The sequence below is a fragment of the Hyperolius riggenbachi genome, chromosome 7 (assembly GCF_040937935.1).
Source record: "Hyperolius riggenbachi isolate aHypRig1 chromosome 7, aHypRig1.pri, whole genome shotgun sequence".
Taxonomy (NCBI): domain Eukaryota; kingdom Metazoa; phylum Chordata; class Amphibia; order Anura; family Hyperoliidae; genus Hyperolius; species Hyperolius riggenbachi.
In genome coordinates, this window is record NC_090652.1 from 258,836,477 (window position 1) to 258,855,434 (window position 18,958).

At 44.6% G+C, this 18,958-nt stretch overlaps 1 protein-coding gene across 1 annotated transcript in view; it reads left to right on the top strand.

Moving 5' to 3' along the window:
- Positions 1 to 18,958, top strand: part of STK39 (serine/threonine kinase 39) — an 827,935-nt gene that overhangs the window by 457,188 nt on the left and 351,789 nt on the right. Inside the window, exon 10 of the mRNA XM_068247051.1 lies at positions 2,223 to 2,288. Coding sequence (XP_068103152.1) covers positions 2,223 to 2,288 — 66 coding nt within the window. The remainder of the gene's footprint in view (positions 1 to 2,222; positions 2,289 to 18,958) is intronic.

Here is an 18,958-nt window from a genome sequence, read left to right on the forward strand (position 1 = left end):
CGCTCCTCCGCCTCCTCTGTATCGGCGCTACCCGCCCGCGTCCCTTCCCTTCCCTCCCGCTGATTGGAGGGAAGGGACGCAGGCGGGTAGCACCGATACGGAGGAGGCGGGGGAGCTTCGCTGACAGACAGTCACAGGTAAACAGCCTGCTGGCGACACGTTGTGTGTCACTAGCACGGCGCTGGGGATAGCAGAGCGCAGGGGGGTCCTGGGGGCACACCATAGGGCAACAGAGGCTGGTGATAGTGTGCACAACCAGCCTCTGTGCCCCACTAACATCATTAAATCCCACCTCGGGTTCTCTTTAAAGGGAAGGGTCAGGCAGATAGTAAAAAAAATAAAAATCCATATCCGCTTACCTGGGGCTCCCTCCAGCCCGTAGCAGGCAGGAGGTGCCCTCGCCAGGCCGGCTGCCAGGTCGGGCTCTTCTGCGCTCCAACGACGGGCTCTTCTGCATTCCACGTGGGCGCGCTGACATCATCGGACGTTCTCCGGGCTGTAATGCGCAGGCGCAGAACAACTGCGCCGCCGCTGTACAGCCTGGAGGACGTCCGATGACGTCAGCGCAACCCCGTGAGGCGCAGATTGGAGCGCAGAAGAGCCCGACCTGGCAGCCGGGCCTGGCCAGGTCGGGTCGGCCACCGGAGACGACCGGGAGCCTCCGGAGCGGTGGCGAGGGCACCTCCTGCCTGCCACGGGCTGGAGAAAGCCCCAGGTAAGTGGATATGGATTTTTATTTTTTTTACTATCTGCCTGAACCTTCCCTTTAAGGCTTTTAAGCAAGGTGCCATAGTTATTGTCATTTAAAACCAGACCAGTTGTCAGGCTGATCCTTTGCCTTTAGCAGAATCCTAAAAGTAGCAACCTATGGAATGAGCCTGTGGGGTCTTCAGCTTCAAAGCTCATGTGTTCACCTGTCTGTATGACCCTGTCAGGGCCTCCTTACACTTAATTGTAACTGAAAATTTGGGTTACAGCCCTCTCACATGGGTCACATCTCCTTTTTATGACTGAACTCTAAAGAGAGGAGTAGTAGTTGGACAGCAGCACTCCCTCATACAGTCCAGTAGTCTGCATTCCAGGAACCATTGTGTGAGAGAGGGTGAGTGGCAGCTGTAGCCACACCCCCGTTCCATGGGCCACACCTCCTTTTTGTGGCTGAACTCTAGAGAGAAGAGGAATTGATGAGCAGCAACAGTCTGTTGTACAGTCCAGTATCCTGCATTCCATGAGACACTGTGTGAGCTATGGTGAGCAGCAGCTGTAGCCACACCCCTCTCCCATGGGCCACACCTCCTTTCTATAACAAAACTTTTGAGAGGAGGAATCATTAGACAGCAGCACTCCCTCATACAGTCTAATATCCTGCATCCTGGGAGGCTTTGCGCGAAGGGAGGGTGAGCAGCAGCTGAAGCTACACTCCTCTACTACGGGCCACACAAAACTTTATATAACTGAACTCCAGAGTGAGGAAATATAACTGGACAGTGGCACTAATACAGCCCGGTATTATGCATTCCAAGAGGCACTGGGGTTAGGGAGGGTGCTTGGCAACTGTAGCCACACTCACCTTCCATGGTCCACATCTCCTTTTTATGCCTGAACTCTAGAGAGAGGAAGAATAGCTGGACAGCAAAAGACTGTCATATTGTCCAGTATCCTTCATTCCTGGAGGCACCGCGTGAAGGAGGGTGAGTGGCAGCTGTAGCCACACCCCTCACCCATGGGCCATATCTCCTTTCTATAACTTACCTCTAGAGAGAACTGGTCAGCCACTCCCCCCCCCCCCATACAGTCCAGTATCCTGCATTCCAAGAGGCAAGGGAGGGTGAGTAGCAGCTGTAGCGACAGCTCTCTCCCATGGAAAAAATTGGGAGAACAGGAGTGTGACACTCCAAGCCATGCCCCCTCCCAAATCGGAGCCAGTCTGTCTACCCATAATGCATTGTGACTGACACAGCTTTATAAACAGAAATTCTTGGCTCTCCTGAGTGTGCTAGTCTGTATTCTATAGAGAGCAGTAGGCCATGTATACCTATTGTACATACAGACATCACATGTTCCCAGATCCAGTCAAAATATGGCCAGATAGGATGGCCAACATCTCATATCTATAGGAAACCTTTGGCCTGAAGTTTTTTATAACACGGTGAAAAGTAACCTGGTTTGACATAAAATTTTGTTTGACATTCCTTTTCTTTTCTTTTTTTTTTCTTTTCCAGAATAGGGAATATCTAATAGAAAAACTTCTTACCAACACACCAAATATTTCCCTGCGGGGGAAGAAGGTAAGCGGCTCTCTCCCTGTCCTGCTCTCTCCTTCAGCTGTACATCTTGCTCACTAGCCTCCATAGATGCACAGCCATGCCACTACTGAGTTCCTAAAGGTCACCCACCTAATTAGGTAAAGAGAAGATAAACAAATATCCTATAAATCAGAAAACAGTGGAGATCACTCTGTGCTCATTGTGTCAGCTGCTGAATTTTATGAGCTATGGATCAATGAGTTGCTTTACATTCTGTGGAGTGTCTATAAACGGAGGGGATGATGGGAAATGTGAGGCCTTGAATACATTGTTATGCCGCCTGCCTGCTGTGTGTTAGCTTAGGAAGTGACTGTGCGCACAGCAACACGGCGCACTGACTTCTTATAGCACAGAGAACTGACTTCTTATATGGAACAGAGAAGTCTCACCTTTATAAATGACATTGCTTTGAAGCCTGTTCCCTGAGAAATGATGATCGTTAGCAGTTCATTGATTTTCTTAAAACTCGGTATAGGGAGGGGAATGAGAATCATACTACAAGACAACCGTCTTAAAGTGAACTCGAGGTGAGTCTATGGAGGCTGCCATATTTATTTCCTTTTAAAGGATACCCGAACTGACATGTGACATGATGAGATAGACATGTGTATGTACAGTGCCTAGCACACAAATAACTATGCTGTGTTCCTTTTTTTCTTTCTCTGTCTGAAAGCGTTAAATATCAGGTATGCAAGTGGCTGACTCAGTCCTGACTCAGACAGGAAGTGACTACATTGTGGCCTTCACTGATAAGAAATTCCAACTATAGCACACTTTCCTAGCAGAAAATGGCTTCTGAGAGCAAGAAAGAGGTAAAAAAAAGGGGAATTTCTTATCAGGGAGGGTCACACTGTTGTCACTTCCTGACTGAGTCAGCCACTTGCATACCTGATATTTAACTCTTTCAGGCAGAGAAAGCAAAAAAGTTACACAGCATATTTATTTGTGTGCTAAGCACTGTACATACCCATGTCTATCTCATTATGTCACGTCAGTTCAGGTATCCTTTAAGCTATGCCAGTTGACTGGCTGTCCTGCTGATCCACTGCCTCTAATACTTTTATCCATAGACCCTGAACAAACATGCAGCAGATCAGGTGTTTCAGACATTACTGTCAGATCTGACAACATTAGCTGCATGCTTGTTTCTGGTGTTATTCAGACACTACTGCAGCCAAATAGATCAGCAGGGCTGCCAGGAAACTGGTATTGTTTAAAGGGAAACAAATATTGCAGCCTCTATATCACTGTCACCTTGGGTTCCCTTCAAGCTTAATTCTCACTTGAGGACGCAGGAAGATGGATGTCAGCGATGTCCCCCGGCTACAATTCCCAAGTCCATCTTCCTGTCAGTGGGTACATGCGACAGCACAGCGGGCACAAACGAGAGTTCAAACGATTGCTGCACTTGTTGCAGGAGTTGTTGGGGATCTGAAAGATCCAGTCTGCCGTGACGGTCTTTATCGCTGCTTGTCACCCAACGCTGTTCATGTAATCGCACCTGTAACCACCTAAGAAGATCGCCAAAACGATCGCTCGTCGCTTGTAACAATTTTATTTAAGTGTTAGTGATTGCAAAATAGATTGCGATTAGTGATTGCGATGAGTGAGTTAAGTTTTCAAGTTTTGCATGGGATTTTAGGTAAGCTGGTGGATTCTGGGTAGCACAAGAGCTGCTAAATCACTTTATCTCTATGAATAGCAATTGAAAAGAGATTTTGCGGCGAGCCTATACTTAAAATTGTATCGTGATTGCTAGCGATATGGTGCAGGCAGAGTGTTTTGGCCAAAGAATAGTCGCTCTAGTGGGCTCACCTCCATCTTCTTTCACTGGCATTGTCCATCTCAAAAACACTGCTGAAAGCCCTCTAGTCAGTTTCTAGGCCTAAGGGTCAGGTCACACTAGGTTCTCTGCCAGGACATTTTCCACAGCTATCAGCAGCAGCATACATGCAGAACAGAGCCATGCTTTCCTACAAGCCGATCCCACAGTATATATGCAGTGGATATGGGATGTCAGTTACGGTATCATAAACAACATTCCAGACCTGCACGATAGTTAGTGGGTAGCAAATGTGTTACCTTATCTCAGGACATTGCATGCTTCTGCTTGGCATCACCAGAACCGTATATCCGTGGCTATAAGGCTGCTGGGAGAACTTAATCCATTTTGTCCTTTACTTTAATTTGTATGGCTTTATGGAGTGAGTATGGGATGTGTATTTTGGGGGGCGCAACCAGTTGGTACATGCAGGTGCAGAACATGCTGGGATGCTGTGCTGAGCATTGCATCAGTTCTCCTGGCCCTGAATATAACTGCATAACATGGAGTTCCTTACTCAGAGGAAGTGTCATTCCTGGTTAGGAGACCAAACGGTAGAGATGATGTTTCTAACTGTACTTTGGAGATCTGCTGTCCATCATTGCGCACAGCATCTGTGCTACTACTCAGGATAGAGGTCAAGCTATACATCAGTTTCCATTCACTGTATGCACTGCACATTGTTTGTGACTGTCTGTTGCTGTGTCTACTTCAATCCTTGTGGAAGAGATGATGCTGAAGCTTACAAATGTCTAGTTCCAGTTCCCTAACAAAATATTGCCTCTGCTTTTACTGACTACATATTCAAAATGCTATCCTAGTTAAAGCAGGGTTGGATTTCTGGAAAGGCCACAGAGGCCCGGGCCTTGGGTGGCCGGAGATGGAAAAGAAGCCTGCAAATAGAAAAGGGAAGCTGCAAATGAGGGGGAGCAACATACGGATACGGAGGGATGCTGTACATAAACGAGAGAGAAGCTTCTGTAAGTGGATGTTACACATGTTAAAGGGGGCTGTACATGGGATGGGAGGGGGGCTAGTTCACATCGATGGAGAGCAAAGGGAAAGTTAGCTAGGGGAGAAAAAAGTATATATTCAGTCTTGAGTAAAAGAATAGCACTGCTTCTATTATGACACTGCTTCTTTGTTTACTTGGCATTAGTTCTGCATTTAGTTACATACAGACCTATAATAGTTGTCTGATGCACAGAGCAGGCCGCAAACATTTCCCATAGCAGCAGTCTGCTCACTTGTCCTCCACTCCCCTCTCCATAATAAAGCAGAATACACTGCTCTACTGGAAGCCAGGCAACTTATCTGTATTAAACAAAAGAAAAGGGTGCCCTCCAATGGTGCATTACCTTTTTAATGTAAAAGACACTTGTAAAGTTACACTTACGTAAGTGTGGTAGTAAAAAGCATGTCCAAGGCCGCCAGCGAGTCCAGAGCTCTAAGATGCGATGTCACGCCGGGAGGGGCAGTCTTCGGGCGGGAGCTCGTCATGTGATGCCGTCTGACGTCACTACGCATTTCGGCGCTTAACCACGCCTTCTTCTGGTCAGGAAACGCGTAGTGATGTCAGACAGCATCACGTGACGAGCTTCCGCCCCAAGACTGCCCCTCCCGGTGTGACATCGCATCTTAGAGCTCTGGCCAAGCTCAGATGCTGTGAGAGGACTCGCTGGCGGCCTTGGACACGTTTTTTTTTACTACCACACTTATGTAAGTGCAACTTTACAAGCGCCTTTTACATTAAAAAGGTAATGCACCATTGGAGAGCACCCTTTTCTTTTGTTGCCTTTGTTGAAGTTGCCTGGCTTCCAGTAGAGCAGTGTATTCTGCTTTATGGAGAGGGGAGTGAAGGACAAGTGAGCAGACTGCTGCTATGGAAAATGTTTGCGGCCTGCTCTGTGCATCAGACAACTACATTACCCAATTACGAAACAGCTCTTGGAGCAAAAGACTTCTTTAACATAAAAGGGCCATAACAGTGGTTACTAAGCACAAGGTTATTGTTCTCCAGCTTTTCTGTATAACATTCCTTCCTACTGCTCCCTAAATTGAGCCTTAATGAACATTTCAGATGACATTAAAAGAAAGTGTGTACACAGCCTTAGCAACGCTTATTATTTGCCACTGCATGGCACCACAGTAGACCTACAATCCTTAGTTTTACCTGAGCTGTGCCGGCAGGTGCTGGAAGCTATCTTGGGTCTGTAGTCATTTGGCTTAATCTTGTGAGAATGCTGCAGATAGAAGGTTAGTTATTGATGGCATTGCATTACAAGCACGTGCATCTAAACTGATTGGAAACGGTGCTCTCACATTGTTGTCCTGATTTATTAACCATTTACTGACATCCTAACGTATTAAAACGTCATGCTTACCGCTATTAACAGCAACATGACGTTTTAATATGTCGCGCGTTCCCGTCGCTGCTACCGCCGTGTGTGCGCCGCTACCGCCGCTGTTTCCGTCGGGCTTCCGTGCTGGGTGATTGGGGAGAAGACCAAACGGTCCTCTACCCAATCGCAGTGCCTGGAGTGAATGGACGTGACTGCGAACAGCGGCTACGTCCATTCACAATAACAGGAAATGTAACAATTAAATAAAGTGAAGAAAAAAAAAAGTGAACACTTCCTATAACGAGTGTTCACTAGCGCCATCTTGTGGCCAAAAAGTATATTACACCTACAAAATACATTCATTTTCAAGTACATACAGATCTTAATAAAATTACACTTCCAACCCTCCCCCCCCCCCCCCAAAAAAAAGACACTTGTAAAAAAAAATCAGCTTAAAAAAATAAATAAATAGTTGCCTTAGGGACTCAGCTTTGTTAATTTATATTTTATGGGGGGAAATTAATTTTCATTTATTACATAGGGGCTTGTAATTATGGCCAGAATAAAAAAAAACACAACAGAAAAATAACACTTATATTTCAAAATAATATACTGTCGCCATACATTGTGATAGGAACATAATTTAAACGGTTTAATAATCGGGACAACTGGGCAAATAAAACGTGTTTGTTTTATCCACAGGAGAATGTTTAATTTTAAAACTATAATGGTTGAAAACTAAGAAATAATGATTTTTTTTCTTTTTTTTTTCTGTTTTTCTCATTAAAACGCATTTAGAATAAAAAAATTCTTAGCAAAATGTACTATCTACAGAAAGCCTAATTGGTGGCGAAAAAAACGAGGTATAGATCATTTTCTTGTGATAAGTAGTAATAAAGTTATTAGGGAATAAAAGGGAGGAGCACTGACAACTGAAAATTGCTCTGGTCCGTTAGGATAAAAAACCCTTGGTGGTGAACTGGTTAAGGTTAGGCAGCAAACCTCTTGTGAGTCATATCAGACCATAGTACAGATAACAAGTGAGTGAAATGGTGGTCATCCAGTAGCAGTAGCACATGCACCTGCAGCAAAAACATTTTACTGTGAGTAATTTGCACCGAGGGCTCTGACCATGACTGCTGTTGTATGAAGTCTATTTCACTGTACTTTCAGCAGTGCTAACTATGATCTTATATGACACACGTAATGGCTAAAAACCTAATATCAGATGATTGAAAATAAAAATGGTGGATCGCACGGGATCTTCAGCTTTTCGAAATCAGGACCATTGGCTTTTTCCATTTTCTGTTGCTTCATAGTATCATGTTAAACTAATATTGAACAGCACTGCTTAAAGGACACCTGAAGTGAGAAAAATATGGAGGCTGCCATATTCATTTTATTGTAAACCAGTTGCGTGGCAGTCCTGCTGATCTTTCTGGCATCAGCAGTGTCCGTAGTCAGAAACACCTGATCTACTGCATGCTTGTTCAGGGTCTATGGTTAAAGTATTAGTGGCAGAGGATCAGCAGGACAGCCAGGCACTCTGCATTGTTTAACAGGAAATTAATATGGTGTCCTCCATATCCCTCTCACTTTAGGTTCCCTTTAATGCCGGCTCGCCGCCCACCTCTGCCAGGACATCACTCTGCCTCATGGCCCCCAGTGGCCCACGCCTTATCACTTGCTTCGAATTAGGGTGACCCAGATCCGGCGCATCCAGGCAGCTAATCATCTCTCAGGCGTCCTGGCAGACTGGCGGGGATGCTCAGATATTATTTCCAACCGCTTAATATCCATTTCTGCTAAGCCATAGAAAAAAAGAATGGATCCGGTTTCCCAATCTGCTGTGTGTGATGTAGGTTAATGTTTTCCATAGCCCAGAGCCATGTGTCTCCGCTCAAAACTCATTATCATCATTGTCGCCACAGCGCTTTGTCTGAGTGCCGTCCAATATGTAAATCTCATACTTTCTACCCAGAGGATTCTGAGTACCTTCCCAGACATCGCTGGTGATTGCGGCTTTTTATTAGATGTTAAAATGTTTGTGTTTTGAAAGTGTACCTGAAGTTTAAAACAACACTAACTTTAAGCAGATCTCAACTCTGGAAATGGCAAGAAACTATTTTCTTTTAAAAAAGCATCACTTCCTCAAGTTTCCAATGCATGCAGGAGAAAGCCCCTGTCATTTTCTATATGCAACTTCAGATTGGATGCTGTTCCTGTGCTTACGTTGACAACTACTTCTTGTCCAGGTACTGGCCTCCTGAACAGGTGGGGGCAGTAATCAGTCCGTTTATAGTTCATGTTAAAAATGCATGCTGCAGGTAGTTGCAGAGTGCTGCTGCAAGAAGGTTGTAGTGAACTCCCCCTGACCCCATCCACTTGTTCGGTACTGAAATGGTGCTGAAGTGTGGTGTTTGAGTATTGAAGCGTGACTGCATAGTTTAGAGTACAACTGTATTTTGGCTATGCAGGTGGGGCGTTGCCCTTGCTTAAAAGACAGATACAAGCTGTGAATTAAAAGAAAAACTGCTTACCTGGGGCTTCCTCCTGCCCCTAGCAGCCGTCCTGTGCCCTCGCCGCAGCTCCGTTCCCAACCAGTGGCCCAGGTGCCCTCCGGTGCAGATGGGCATCTACTGTGTCTGTGCAAGAGCCACTTGCAGTCACGCTCACGTGGTCTGGAGTATTCTGCGCAGTACACTACAGACCTCGGGAGCGTGACTGAAAGCGGCTCACGTGCAAGCGCAGTAGATGCCGACCTGGCGAGGTCTACCTGGGCTACCAGCTGAAAGCGGACCTGCGGCGAGGGCATACGATGGCTGCCAGGGGCTGGAGAAAACCCCAGGCAAGTAGATCTTTTTTTTTTATTTGCTTGGACCTTCCCTTTATGTAGTTTAGTTCTTGAAGGTGTCCCACTTTTCCATCCGAAAAAGTCTTAAAGCGGACCCAAACCAAACATTTTTTTAATTAAAAATATTTAGTTGCAGCACTCTGACACATACAAAGATAAATAAACACTCCTTCAAGCCTATGATCATTTCAGTGCATGCTTTTCACCCTTCTCTTTTCATAGCTAGGGTTATACTGGGGGCAGCCATTAGCAATTCCTCCATTGCCGGACACCATCTACTCCACCAGTTTGCAGGAAAAATCCCGGCAATTTGAAAGGAAGGGAGGGGTTCCTCCAATAAATGTAAAATATTTTTTATTTTTCATCAGGCAGCTGAAAAAAAAGCTGCTATTTATTATTATAATTTAGAAAATAGATTTTATTTCTGAAATCTTGTATTTTTAATGTGGGTCCACTTTAAGGTAGGTAACTGTAAAGCCAGTGGGGCATTGCTGTCATCTGGCAAAAGCTTTGACCAGTTCATGTTGGCCGATCCACACATAACACAGCAAAAGGTTTTGTAGTCCATATCCAGATCTTGAGCTGCACAACAATGATAGTAAATTACTTACATGTTAAAAGTGTTTGTTTTCCTACATGAGCTGCTTTCATTACAGACAAGAAGTATGTAAACAAAGTGGGTGGAGTCAATTTCAGCTAAAATGTAGTGAATAAGCTGCATTCTGTAGAAACAGAATCCGGTATCTTTAAACATTATTGTATTTATTTTAAAGTATGCTTTAATATCCTGAAACCGAGCCCTAATCAATATTTGCAGCGTACTGTACGGACATTATTGATTTTAGCTTCATCTTTAAGATATTATCACGTCATCTCCAGAAGATGCAGAAAAATATGTTAACTCTTGTTTATACTCATAGAAAATAAGCTATGATGTCTTCTTATACCTTATAGAAATATAATTATAAATATTCCCACGACTTATAAAGTGCTCTCCCCCCTTCTCCCTTATAAATTGTCTTTGCTGAAATGTTTATTATTTTTTTTATAATAAACTGAGTATAGGCCAATCAGGATTCAGTTAAACCGTAAACAGCATGAGTAGCAGTCTTAAATCTTAACCACTTCACCTCTAATGGTTTTTCCGCTTAAAGTGTACCCGAGGCGTTATGTGATATGATGAGATAAACATGTGTATGCACAGTGCAAAACATATTAATAACCAGGATGTTTTACTTGCTGTATTTTGGTGCCTGAAATAGTTAATTTCTAGGCATGGAAGTGACAGCTTCTGTCTTGTGCGCACCTTGTCATGAATATAGTAAACATCACTGATAAGCAAATTACAGCCATACAAGTTTTCCTGTTAGAATACAACTTCTGTATGCAGAGGGAGATAAAATACATGAACTATTTACCTATTTCTAACTCTGGGACACTTATTAGGCTGCCACTGATTAGAGACAGTAAAACAGTCAACCTACGCTGGAAATGGTTAAATAGAAAATAAAACCATTGGATATCTAAAAAAAAGTCATTTTTAGGAGTAGGAAGATAAATACAGTTGTTTATCTCATCAGTTTATTTTCACCTTTGGTTCACTTTAAAAAGCAGAGCAATTTTCAAGTTTCAGCGCTGCCTCCATTTATTCAATGCAATGGAAACATATTTGCACTCCAATAATAATGAATTGTATCCACAAATGGTATGCAAGCTGCAAGACAATTGTATAGCTGAGAAAACAGAGAAAGAAAGAGTCCTGCCAAAATGAGCTGGACCACCAGTAATTCACAATAATCCAATGTATTATTTCAATACAATACAAAAGTTCAAATATTAAAACCAATTAAAATACTGTACACACAACAAATAATCGGTCTCCTCTACGACCTGTGAGACAAAAAAAGGTTGACAGGTAGAAGCCACCTAACTCTCTGTGTATGCCTATTAAGTATGGTGACATCCAATAAAGAGAAACTAATGTGTCACAGAGGAAAGTGCCAGTGCACAAATATGCTCATAAGGTAGCTGGATCGTGTACTGGTTAACCACCCTGGCGTTCTATTAAGATCGCCAGGGTGGCTGCGCAGCAGTTTTTTTTTAGTTTTTTTTTTTAATTATGTAGCTAGTCTAGCGCTAGCTACATGATTTCCCCCTCCCTGCTGAATCCCTCCCACCCTTCCGATCGCCGCCGGCAATCAAACCCACCAGGAAATCCCGTTCTGAACGAGATTTCCTTTAGGGCTTACCCTGCCACCATGGCGATGAACAGAATGACGTCATCGACGTCGTGACGTGTCAGGGCGTCTCGATCCACCCCTCAGCACTGCCTGGCACTGATTGGCCAGGCTGCGCACGGGGTCTCGGGGGGGGGGGGGGCCCTGTTATGCGGCGGCTAGTGGCGCATTGGCGGCGAGCGGCGGCGATCGTCCCCAACACACAGCTAGCAAAGTGCTAGCTGCGTGTTTTAAAAAAAAATTAAGAAAATTGGCCCACCATGGCCTGAACGGTGCCCTGCGGTGGTTATGGACGAGCTGAGCTCGTCCATACCGCTAAGAAGGTTAAGGGCTCTGCCTTTGACATGGTAAACCAGTGTTTGAATCCTGGCTAGTAAGTAGTCCTTGGGTAGGACTTCCTGACACTGCAGGGTGGCCCCTTGAGCCCTTAGTGGTTGCAGCTCTTGAGCGCTTTTAGTCCAATAGGAAAAAAGTGCCATACAAAATGTTAGGCTATAGGATCAACATATAAAGTCAGAGAATCAATGTTGCTGTATAGCACATATCAAAATGTAATTGACCAGTAAATAGATTGGTGTCAGAGTAATGGCACCTATGATGGATAATAACGGCACATACACGGGTCCGGGAAGGAAGGTCATCACAAATTATTATTCAGGCCGGGAGAGGGAGGCTGAATGCACTGGGCATGGAGGATCTCCGTGAGAGTACGGCAGAGGTGTGTGAATTAATTTTGTTTGAAAGTGTACCTGAAGGGAAAAAAGTACTTACCTCTGGAAGGGGAAGCCTCTGGATCCTAAATAGGCTTCCCTCATACTCCTCAGCAGAGGGGATCCAGCACTTGCTCCCCCGAAAGTCCACTTGTCGGCTCTCCTACACAGGCACAGTAGCAGCCCTCCCTTGGTCTCCGGCGGAAATAGCCAAGCCTGAACGGGTCACCTGTGCAGAAGAGCAGACTCTATCCAGCTCGGCTATTTCCGCTGGACCCCAAGCGGAAAGCTGCTACTGCGCATGCACAGGCCACAGATATTGTTTTTAATTGTTCCGGGCTGCGAGTGCTGGAGTGAGATGGCTCAGGAGGACGGGGGAGGCCTCATTAGGATCCTGAGGTAAGTATCTGATTTTCTTTATATTTAGTAACTCGCAAACGTTTTCTTTAAACTTTGGAAAAAAATAACAAAACTCTTGAAATGTTACAACAAAGATAGCATAAGAATTGCCTTTGACCTTTGAATTGTGCTCTTGTACCTGCCACGACCACGTCTATGAAGTGCCTCCACTCGCATAGTTAGAACGTTGTAGAATACGGCAGCTCATCTGCAAGTTCTGACATGTCAGTGTATGAAGTTCAGAAACACCAGCACAGCATTCCCATATCTACTTCCCTGAAATAGAAACCGGGACACTCGTTACTTTTTAATTAGCTCTTATGTATAAGCGCAGTAGCACTTTTCTTATAAAGCACTGGATGTGGGAAATACTTTTTTGGTTGTTGCAGACTTCGTCTATGTTTTTCTGATTTCTGTTTCATCTAGCAAACATTATCTTTGAAATGAAAAACAAGCACAAGCTTGTATACATCATATCTGGAGTCTCCCCAGGAAGCACTATTTAATCAGTTCTGAAGAAAGAGAGAGAGAGAGAGAGTGTGTGTGTGTGTGGTGTGTGTGTGTGTGGTGTGTGTGTGTGTGTGTGTGTGTGTGTGTCTGTGTATGGTGTGTGTGTGTGTGTGTGGTGTGGTGTGTGTGTGTGTGGTGTGGTGTGTGTGTGTATGTGTGTGTCTGTTTATGGTGTGTGTGTGTGTGTGTGTGTGTGTGGTGTGGTGTGTGTGTGTGGTGTGTGTGTGTGTGTGTGTCTGTGTATGGTGTGTGTGGTGTGGTGTGGTGTGTGTGTGTGTGTGTGTGTGTGTGTGTGTGTGTCTGTGTGTGTCTGTGTCTGTGTATGGTGTGTGTGTGTGTGTGTGGTGTGGTGTGTGTGTGTGTGTGTGTGTCTGTGTATGGTGTGTGTGTGTGTGTGTGGTGTGGTGTGTGTGTGTGTGTGTGTATGTGTGTGTGTGTGTCTGTGTCTGTGTATGGTGTGTGTGTGTGTGTGTGTGTGTGTGGTGGGTGTGGGTGTGGTGTGTGTGTGTGTGTATGTGTGTGTGTGTATGTGTGTGTGTGTGTCTGTGTATGGTGTGTGTGTGTGGTGTGTGTGTGGTGTGTGTGTGTGTGTGTGTGTGTGTGTGTGTGTGTGTGTGTGTGTGTGTGTGTGTGTGTGTGTGTGTGTGTGTGTGGTGTGTGTGTGTGTATACACTGTTGTGTTTGAAAGTTTGTGAACTCTTGAATTTTCAAAATTTTTATCTGAGTGTGACCTAAAACATCTTATGATTTTCAGACTTAGTAGTTCAGTAGATTAAGAAAACTTAGTTAAATTAAGGAAACAGAGTAATCGCTATAAAATGCAATAAGGGCCTGGACACAGACACAATGAGAAAGCAGAGCAGAGCGGACACGAAACTGCTGGTCCACTCTGTGCCGTAATGGACCTGTCTTGAGTGGGAATCGAGCCTAAGGTCCCCCCTTCTCCATTTTTGTGCTGTGCTTTCTACGTAAGTGGCCGTTACAATGCTCTTGGTTGGGATTTGCGCAGAATTGTCTGCAACCAGGCACTGCATTACTGTGTTGAATCTCAGCACCATCAGATAAGTAAATATATGCTCTTTATTGTAGATGGACAGCTGTCATAATGCGACGTTTCAGGGTAACCACCCCTTTATCAAGCTTAGCTGTCTGTTGTCAATGAAAACTAGTATACAGCAGGTTTATATACACAACATGTGTCAAAAACAACCAATCACTACATATCTCCATTACCACCAATCATATGGTCCATCCTCTGAGTGGACCTGATGGGAAACTATCATGGTTGTTTGTAATAGGTCCATTTAAATGTGTCTACTCCCAATCCCCCCACTCACCAATGCCAGCAGTGCGGAGGGACGCCCCTTGGTCCTGGCACGTCATGCTGTACCTCCCAGCAGGCCGCCGCTCCGGCGGACCTGATGGGGAACATGCCGACGTAACGCGCACTGGGCGGAGCTTAGCTCCGCTATGCGCGTTGCCAGGACAACAGCAAGCAGAAGCGGCGACGTATCGCCGTTCTGCTCTGCAGATGATACAGGGGGCGTATCTCCCGCATCACCGCCAATGGGAGAAGGCATCACTCGTGTCTCCTCAACAAGTAAACATAACATTAAAACCTAATTGGTGGATATTGCGGAGGAGGAATCCCGCACAGCATAGGGCTGTGTAGTAGTATTAGACATATTTATGCCGTCATAGCATACGCTATATTATAGCCAACATCATAGTGGCAACAAGAGACAGGGAACACAGAGGAACCACAGGAATATTTGTGAGACCAATGTAGAGAAAAAAAGTACCAAAATCAACTAAACATAAATCAAGAACCTTCAACATAGATTGCTGCAGTGGGAGACATCAAAGGACCAAGAGAGAAACATTCATATCTATATAAAAGGTATCAAATCTAATTCGCGGTTCAATCCGCGAGGTTCCATAGTATCCAGGAAATACATGAGGAGTGCTTCACCATTTCTACAAATCAATTGACTGGACTACACATAGTGAAGGCACCCTTATCTTGGCAACATGGAGGACATCGATGTGGACTCTCCCACCTTCTCCTACACTCCTGAGGAGACTTCACGGATCATGTCTCAAGTATCCACTGAAGTGTCGTTCTTGACAGTGGCAGATGAAAAAAATATCCGCAAGAATATTATTAAAGTGGCAAAGATGCATACCACATTGGAACTACATGCCAAAACTCTTGCACAGTACCATCGTGTAAAACGTATCCCACGAGGAATGAGATCGAATGTTGCTCCCATAATGTTCCCAACAGATAAACCATTTTGTCACAAATGGTCTCTCATCTGGAATAAGGCGTCATTTGATGCTATGACACTTACCATTGAGAAAATTCAGGAGGAACTTCCGAGACTAACCACTCAACGTATAGAGCTAAAGGAAAAACTTAAAACCTTGGTTTCTGTGGAAACATATGACCAGTTCTCTTCCCAGTTGATGACGATTATTGATGAACATCAGAAACAGATTGAATCCATTAAACGGGAGAAATTTATACGTGATGAGCATGACTACAACATGGGATACGTATACTCTTGGCAAAGGCCTATACAACGACCAAGGCCACCTCGCAAACCCAGACAGGGGGAACCAGTAGATAAAAAACCACGAGGGGATCCGGTACCTGATTCCTCAGATCCTTATACTAGCTCCTCCCAGGAGGGTTTTTCGGATCAGGCCACAAGTCAGGAAGGACACGGAGGGGGGGTAGGAAGAGGAGAAGAAGGAGGGGGGATCAGAGAACGCCTACGATCCCGACAACCGAGACAGCCCAGAAAGTGACCGTCGTTAACATCTCCTCTGTCACCTTGACACCACCACAGCTGTCAGCACTCAATTATGGTTTATCATTCTCTCCTACCAATTTCCCTGATCCACTGGAAGTCGATATAGAACTACAGCGATTTTTTCGGACAATCAAATTAAAACACTTTTTTTCTGTGCCACGACCTTTTGGAGATAGACAAACCGTAGATACAGAGGCTCTTACATTAAAAGATACTGGGTTACGATTGAAAAGTAGGTTCCAACCAGCATCGTGTCAGATTATTGACACCTTTATCAAAAAAGTCCAAAATGAGGTGGACTCACTGATTCGCAAATCAAATCTTACAGGCTGGAAGATACGCCCTAACATCAGTAAAGCAGAAAGAACGGCAATTAAGGAATTATCATCTAATCCTATGATCACAATTAAACCAGCCGATAAAGGCGGAGCAGTAGTCATTATGGACACTGAGAAATATCGCAATGAGATCCTACGCCAATTATCGGATACATCGACTTATCTACTCATTCCCTCCGATCCAGTTGGCAATATACAGATTAAAATCGAACAGATCTTATCAGAGGCCAGATCAAATGATTTGATTGATGACAAACTTGCAGAATATTTAGTTCAACCATTTCCCATGACTCCGGTCATATATGTTTGCCCCAAGATACACAAGAGTTTAAGTGACCCACCGGGCCGGCCGATCGTGGCAGGCATGGATTCTGTACTGGCCCCTATAGCCAAATACTTAGATCAGGTTCTCAGACCTTATGTAGTTTCGCTCAAATCATACTTGAGGGATACACAAATGTTCCTCAGTATTTTGCAGAATATGCCTCCGATTACTAGTGAATGTCTGCTTGTGACAATGGATGTTGAGAGTTTATACACCTCCATCCCACATGAGGGTGGGATGGAGGCTGTACGGTATATGCTGGAAACAGCGTCTGACATGTCTAGACAGCAGGTTAAGTTTATATGTCAATTGTTAGAGGTGGTGTTGAAGAGCAATTATTTTAGATTTGAGGACCTGTTTTATTTACAGATACGGGGTACAGCTATGGGGTCGAATGTGGCCCCGTCCTACGCAAATATTTATATGGGTGTCTATGAAGAGATGTTTGTATATTCTAGCCCTTTGTTTAGACAATATGCCCAACAATGGTTTCGATATATTGATGATATTTTTTGTGTGTGGGCGGGGCCACACTCGACCCTTATCAAATTTACTGACGAATTGATGACTAGATGTACGGATATTAAGCTCACAGTTCATGCCTCCACGGAACAGGTCAGCTTTCTAGACACACTCGTTAAACTTCAGGATGACAAGCTGGTGACTGATCTCTATGTTAAGCCCACGGATGTGAACTCCCTTTTACATTTTGGGAGTTTCCATCCGTGGGCTACTAGGAGGTCCGTGCCAGTGGGACAATTTCAGAGGGTGCACAGAATAGTTGGTGATGGTGAGATCAGGACACAGAGGTTAGATGAGATGCAGAATAAATTTATCGACAGAGGCTATCCGGATGATATAGTTATGGCCGCAAGAGCCAGGGTTCAATGTGGTGACAACAGGAATGTGAGACGTAGAGATATTAGTCAGAGATTGCCCTTTGTCACTAGGTACAATACACAAAGTGACAATATAGCTAAAATCATTAAACGACACTGGTATTTACTTGCTAATAGCTTTCCAGAGATAGAGCAGTTTAAAAACCCTCCAATTTTTTCCTATAAAAGGGCGCCTAATTTGAGAGACCGGTTGGTCCGCGCTGATAGGGAAGTTGGCTCGGTTAGTCGGTCAAGGTCTGGTCGCAGAGGAACATTTCCGTGCATGAACTGCGTACATTGCAGTTCTGTTATTAAGGGTGATTATGTTACACATCCATATAAGGGTACTAAATTTCAGATACATGACTGTTTCACATGTGATTCAGCATATGTGGTATATGCATTGAAGTGCCCGTGTGGCTTACTATATATTGGACAGACCACACAGAAAATAAAAAAACGTCTTTCTTCGCACAAACATGCGATTAGAGAAAGCTTGACCGACCAAGCCGTGGCCTTTCATTTCAAAGAGGCTAACCATCAGGCTAATCAGCTTAGATATTTGATTATTGAACAAGTGGGTGTGCATAGGAGAGGAGGTGATAGGGTGAAAAGATTGCTGTATAGGGAAGCATATTGGATCAAGAGACTGGATACTATGGAACCTCGCGGATTGAACCGCGAATTAGATTTGATACCTTTTATATAGATATGAATGTTTCTCTCTTGGTCCTTTGATGTCTCCCACTGCAGCAATCTATGTTGAAGGTTCTTGATTTATGTTTAGTTGATTTTGGTACTTTTTTTCTCTACATTGGTCTCACAAATATTCCTGTGGTTCCTCTGTGTTCCCTGTCTCTTGTTGCCACTATGATGTTGGCTATAATATAGCGTATGCTATGACGGCATAAATATGTCTAATACTACTACACAGCCCTATGCTGTGCGGGATTCCTCCTCCGCAATATCCACCAATTAGGTTTTAATGTTATGTTTACTTGTTGAGGAGACACGAGTGATGCCTTCTCCCATTGGCGGTGATGCGGGAGATACGCCCCCTGTATCATCTGCAGAGCAGAACGGCGATACGTCGCCGCTTCTGCTTGCTGTTGTCCTGGCAACGCGCATAGCGGAGCTAAGCTCCGCCCAGTGCGCGTTACGTCGGCATGTTCCCCATCAGGTCTGCCGGAGCGGCGGCCTGCTGGGAGGTACAGCATGACGTGCCAGGACCAAGGGGCGTCCCTCCGCACTGCTGGCATTGGTGAGTGGGGGGATTGGGAGTAGACACATTTAAATGGACCTATTACAAACAACCATGATAGTTTCCCATCAGGTCCACTCAGAGGATGGACCATATGATTGGTGGTAATGGAGATATGTAGTGATTGGTTGTTTTTGACACATGTTGTGTATATAAA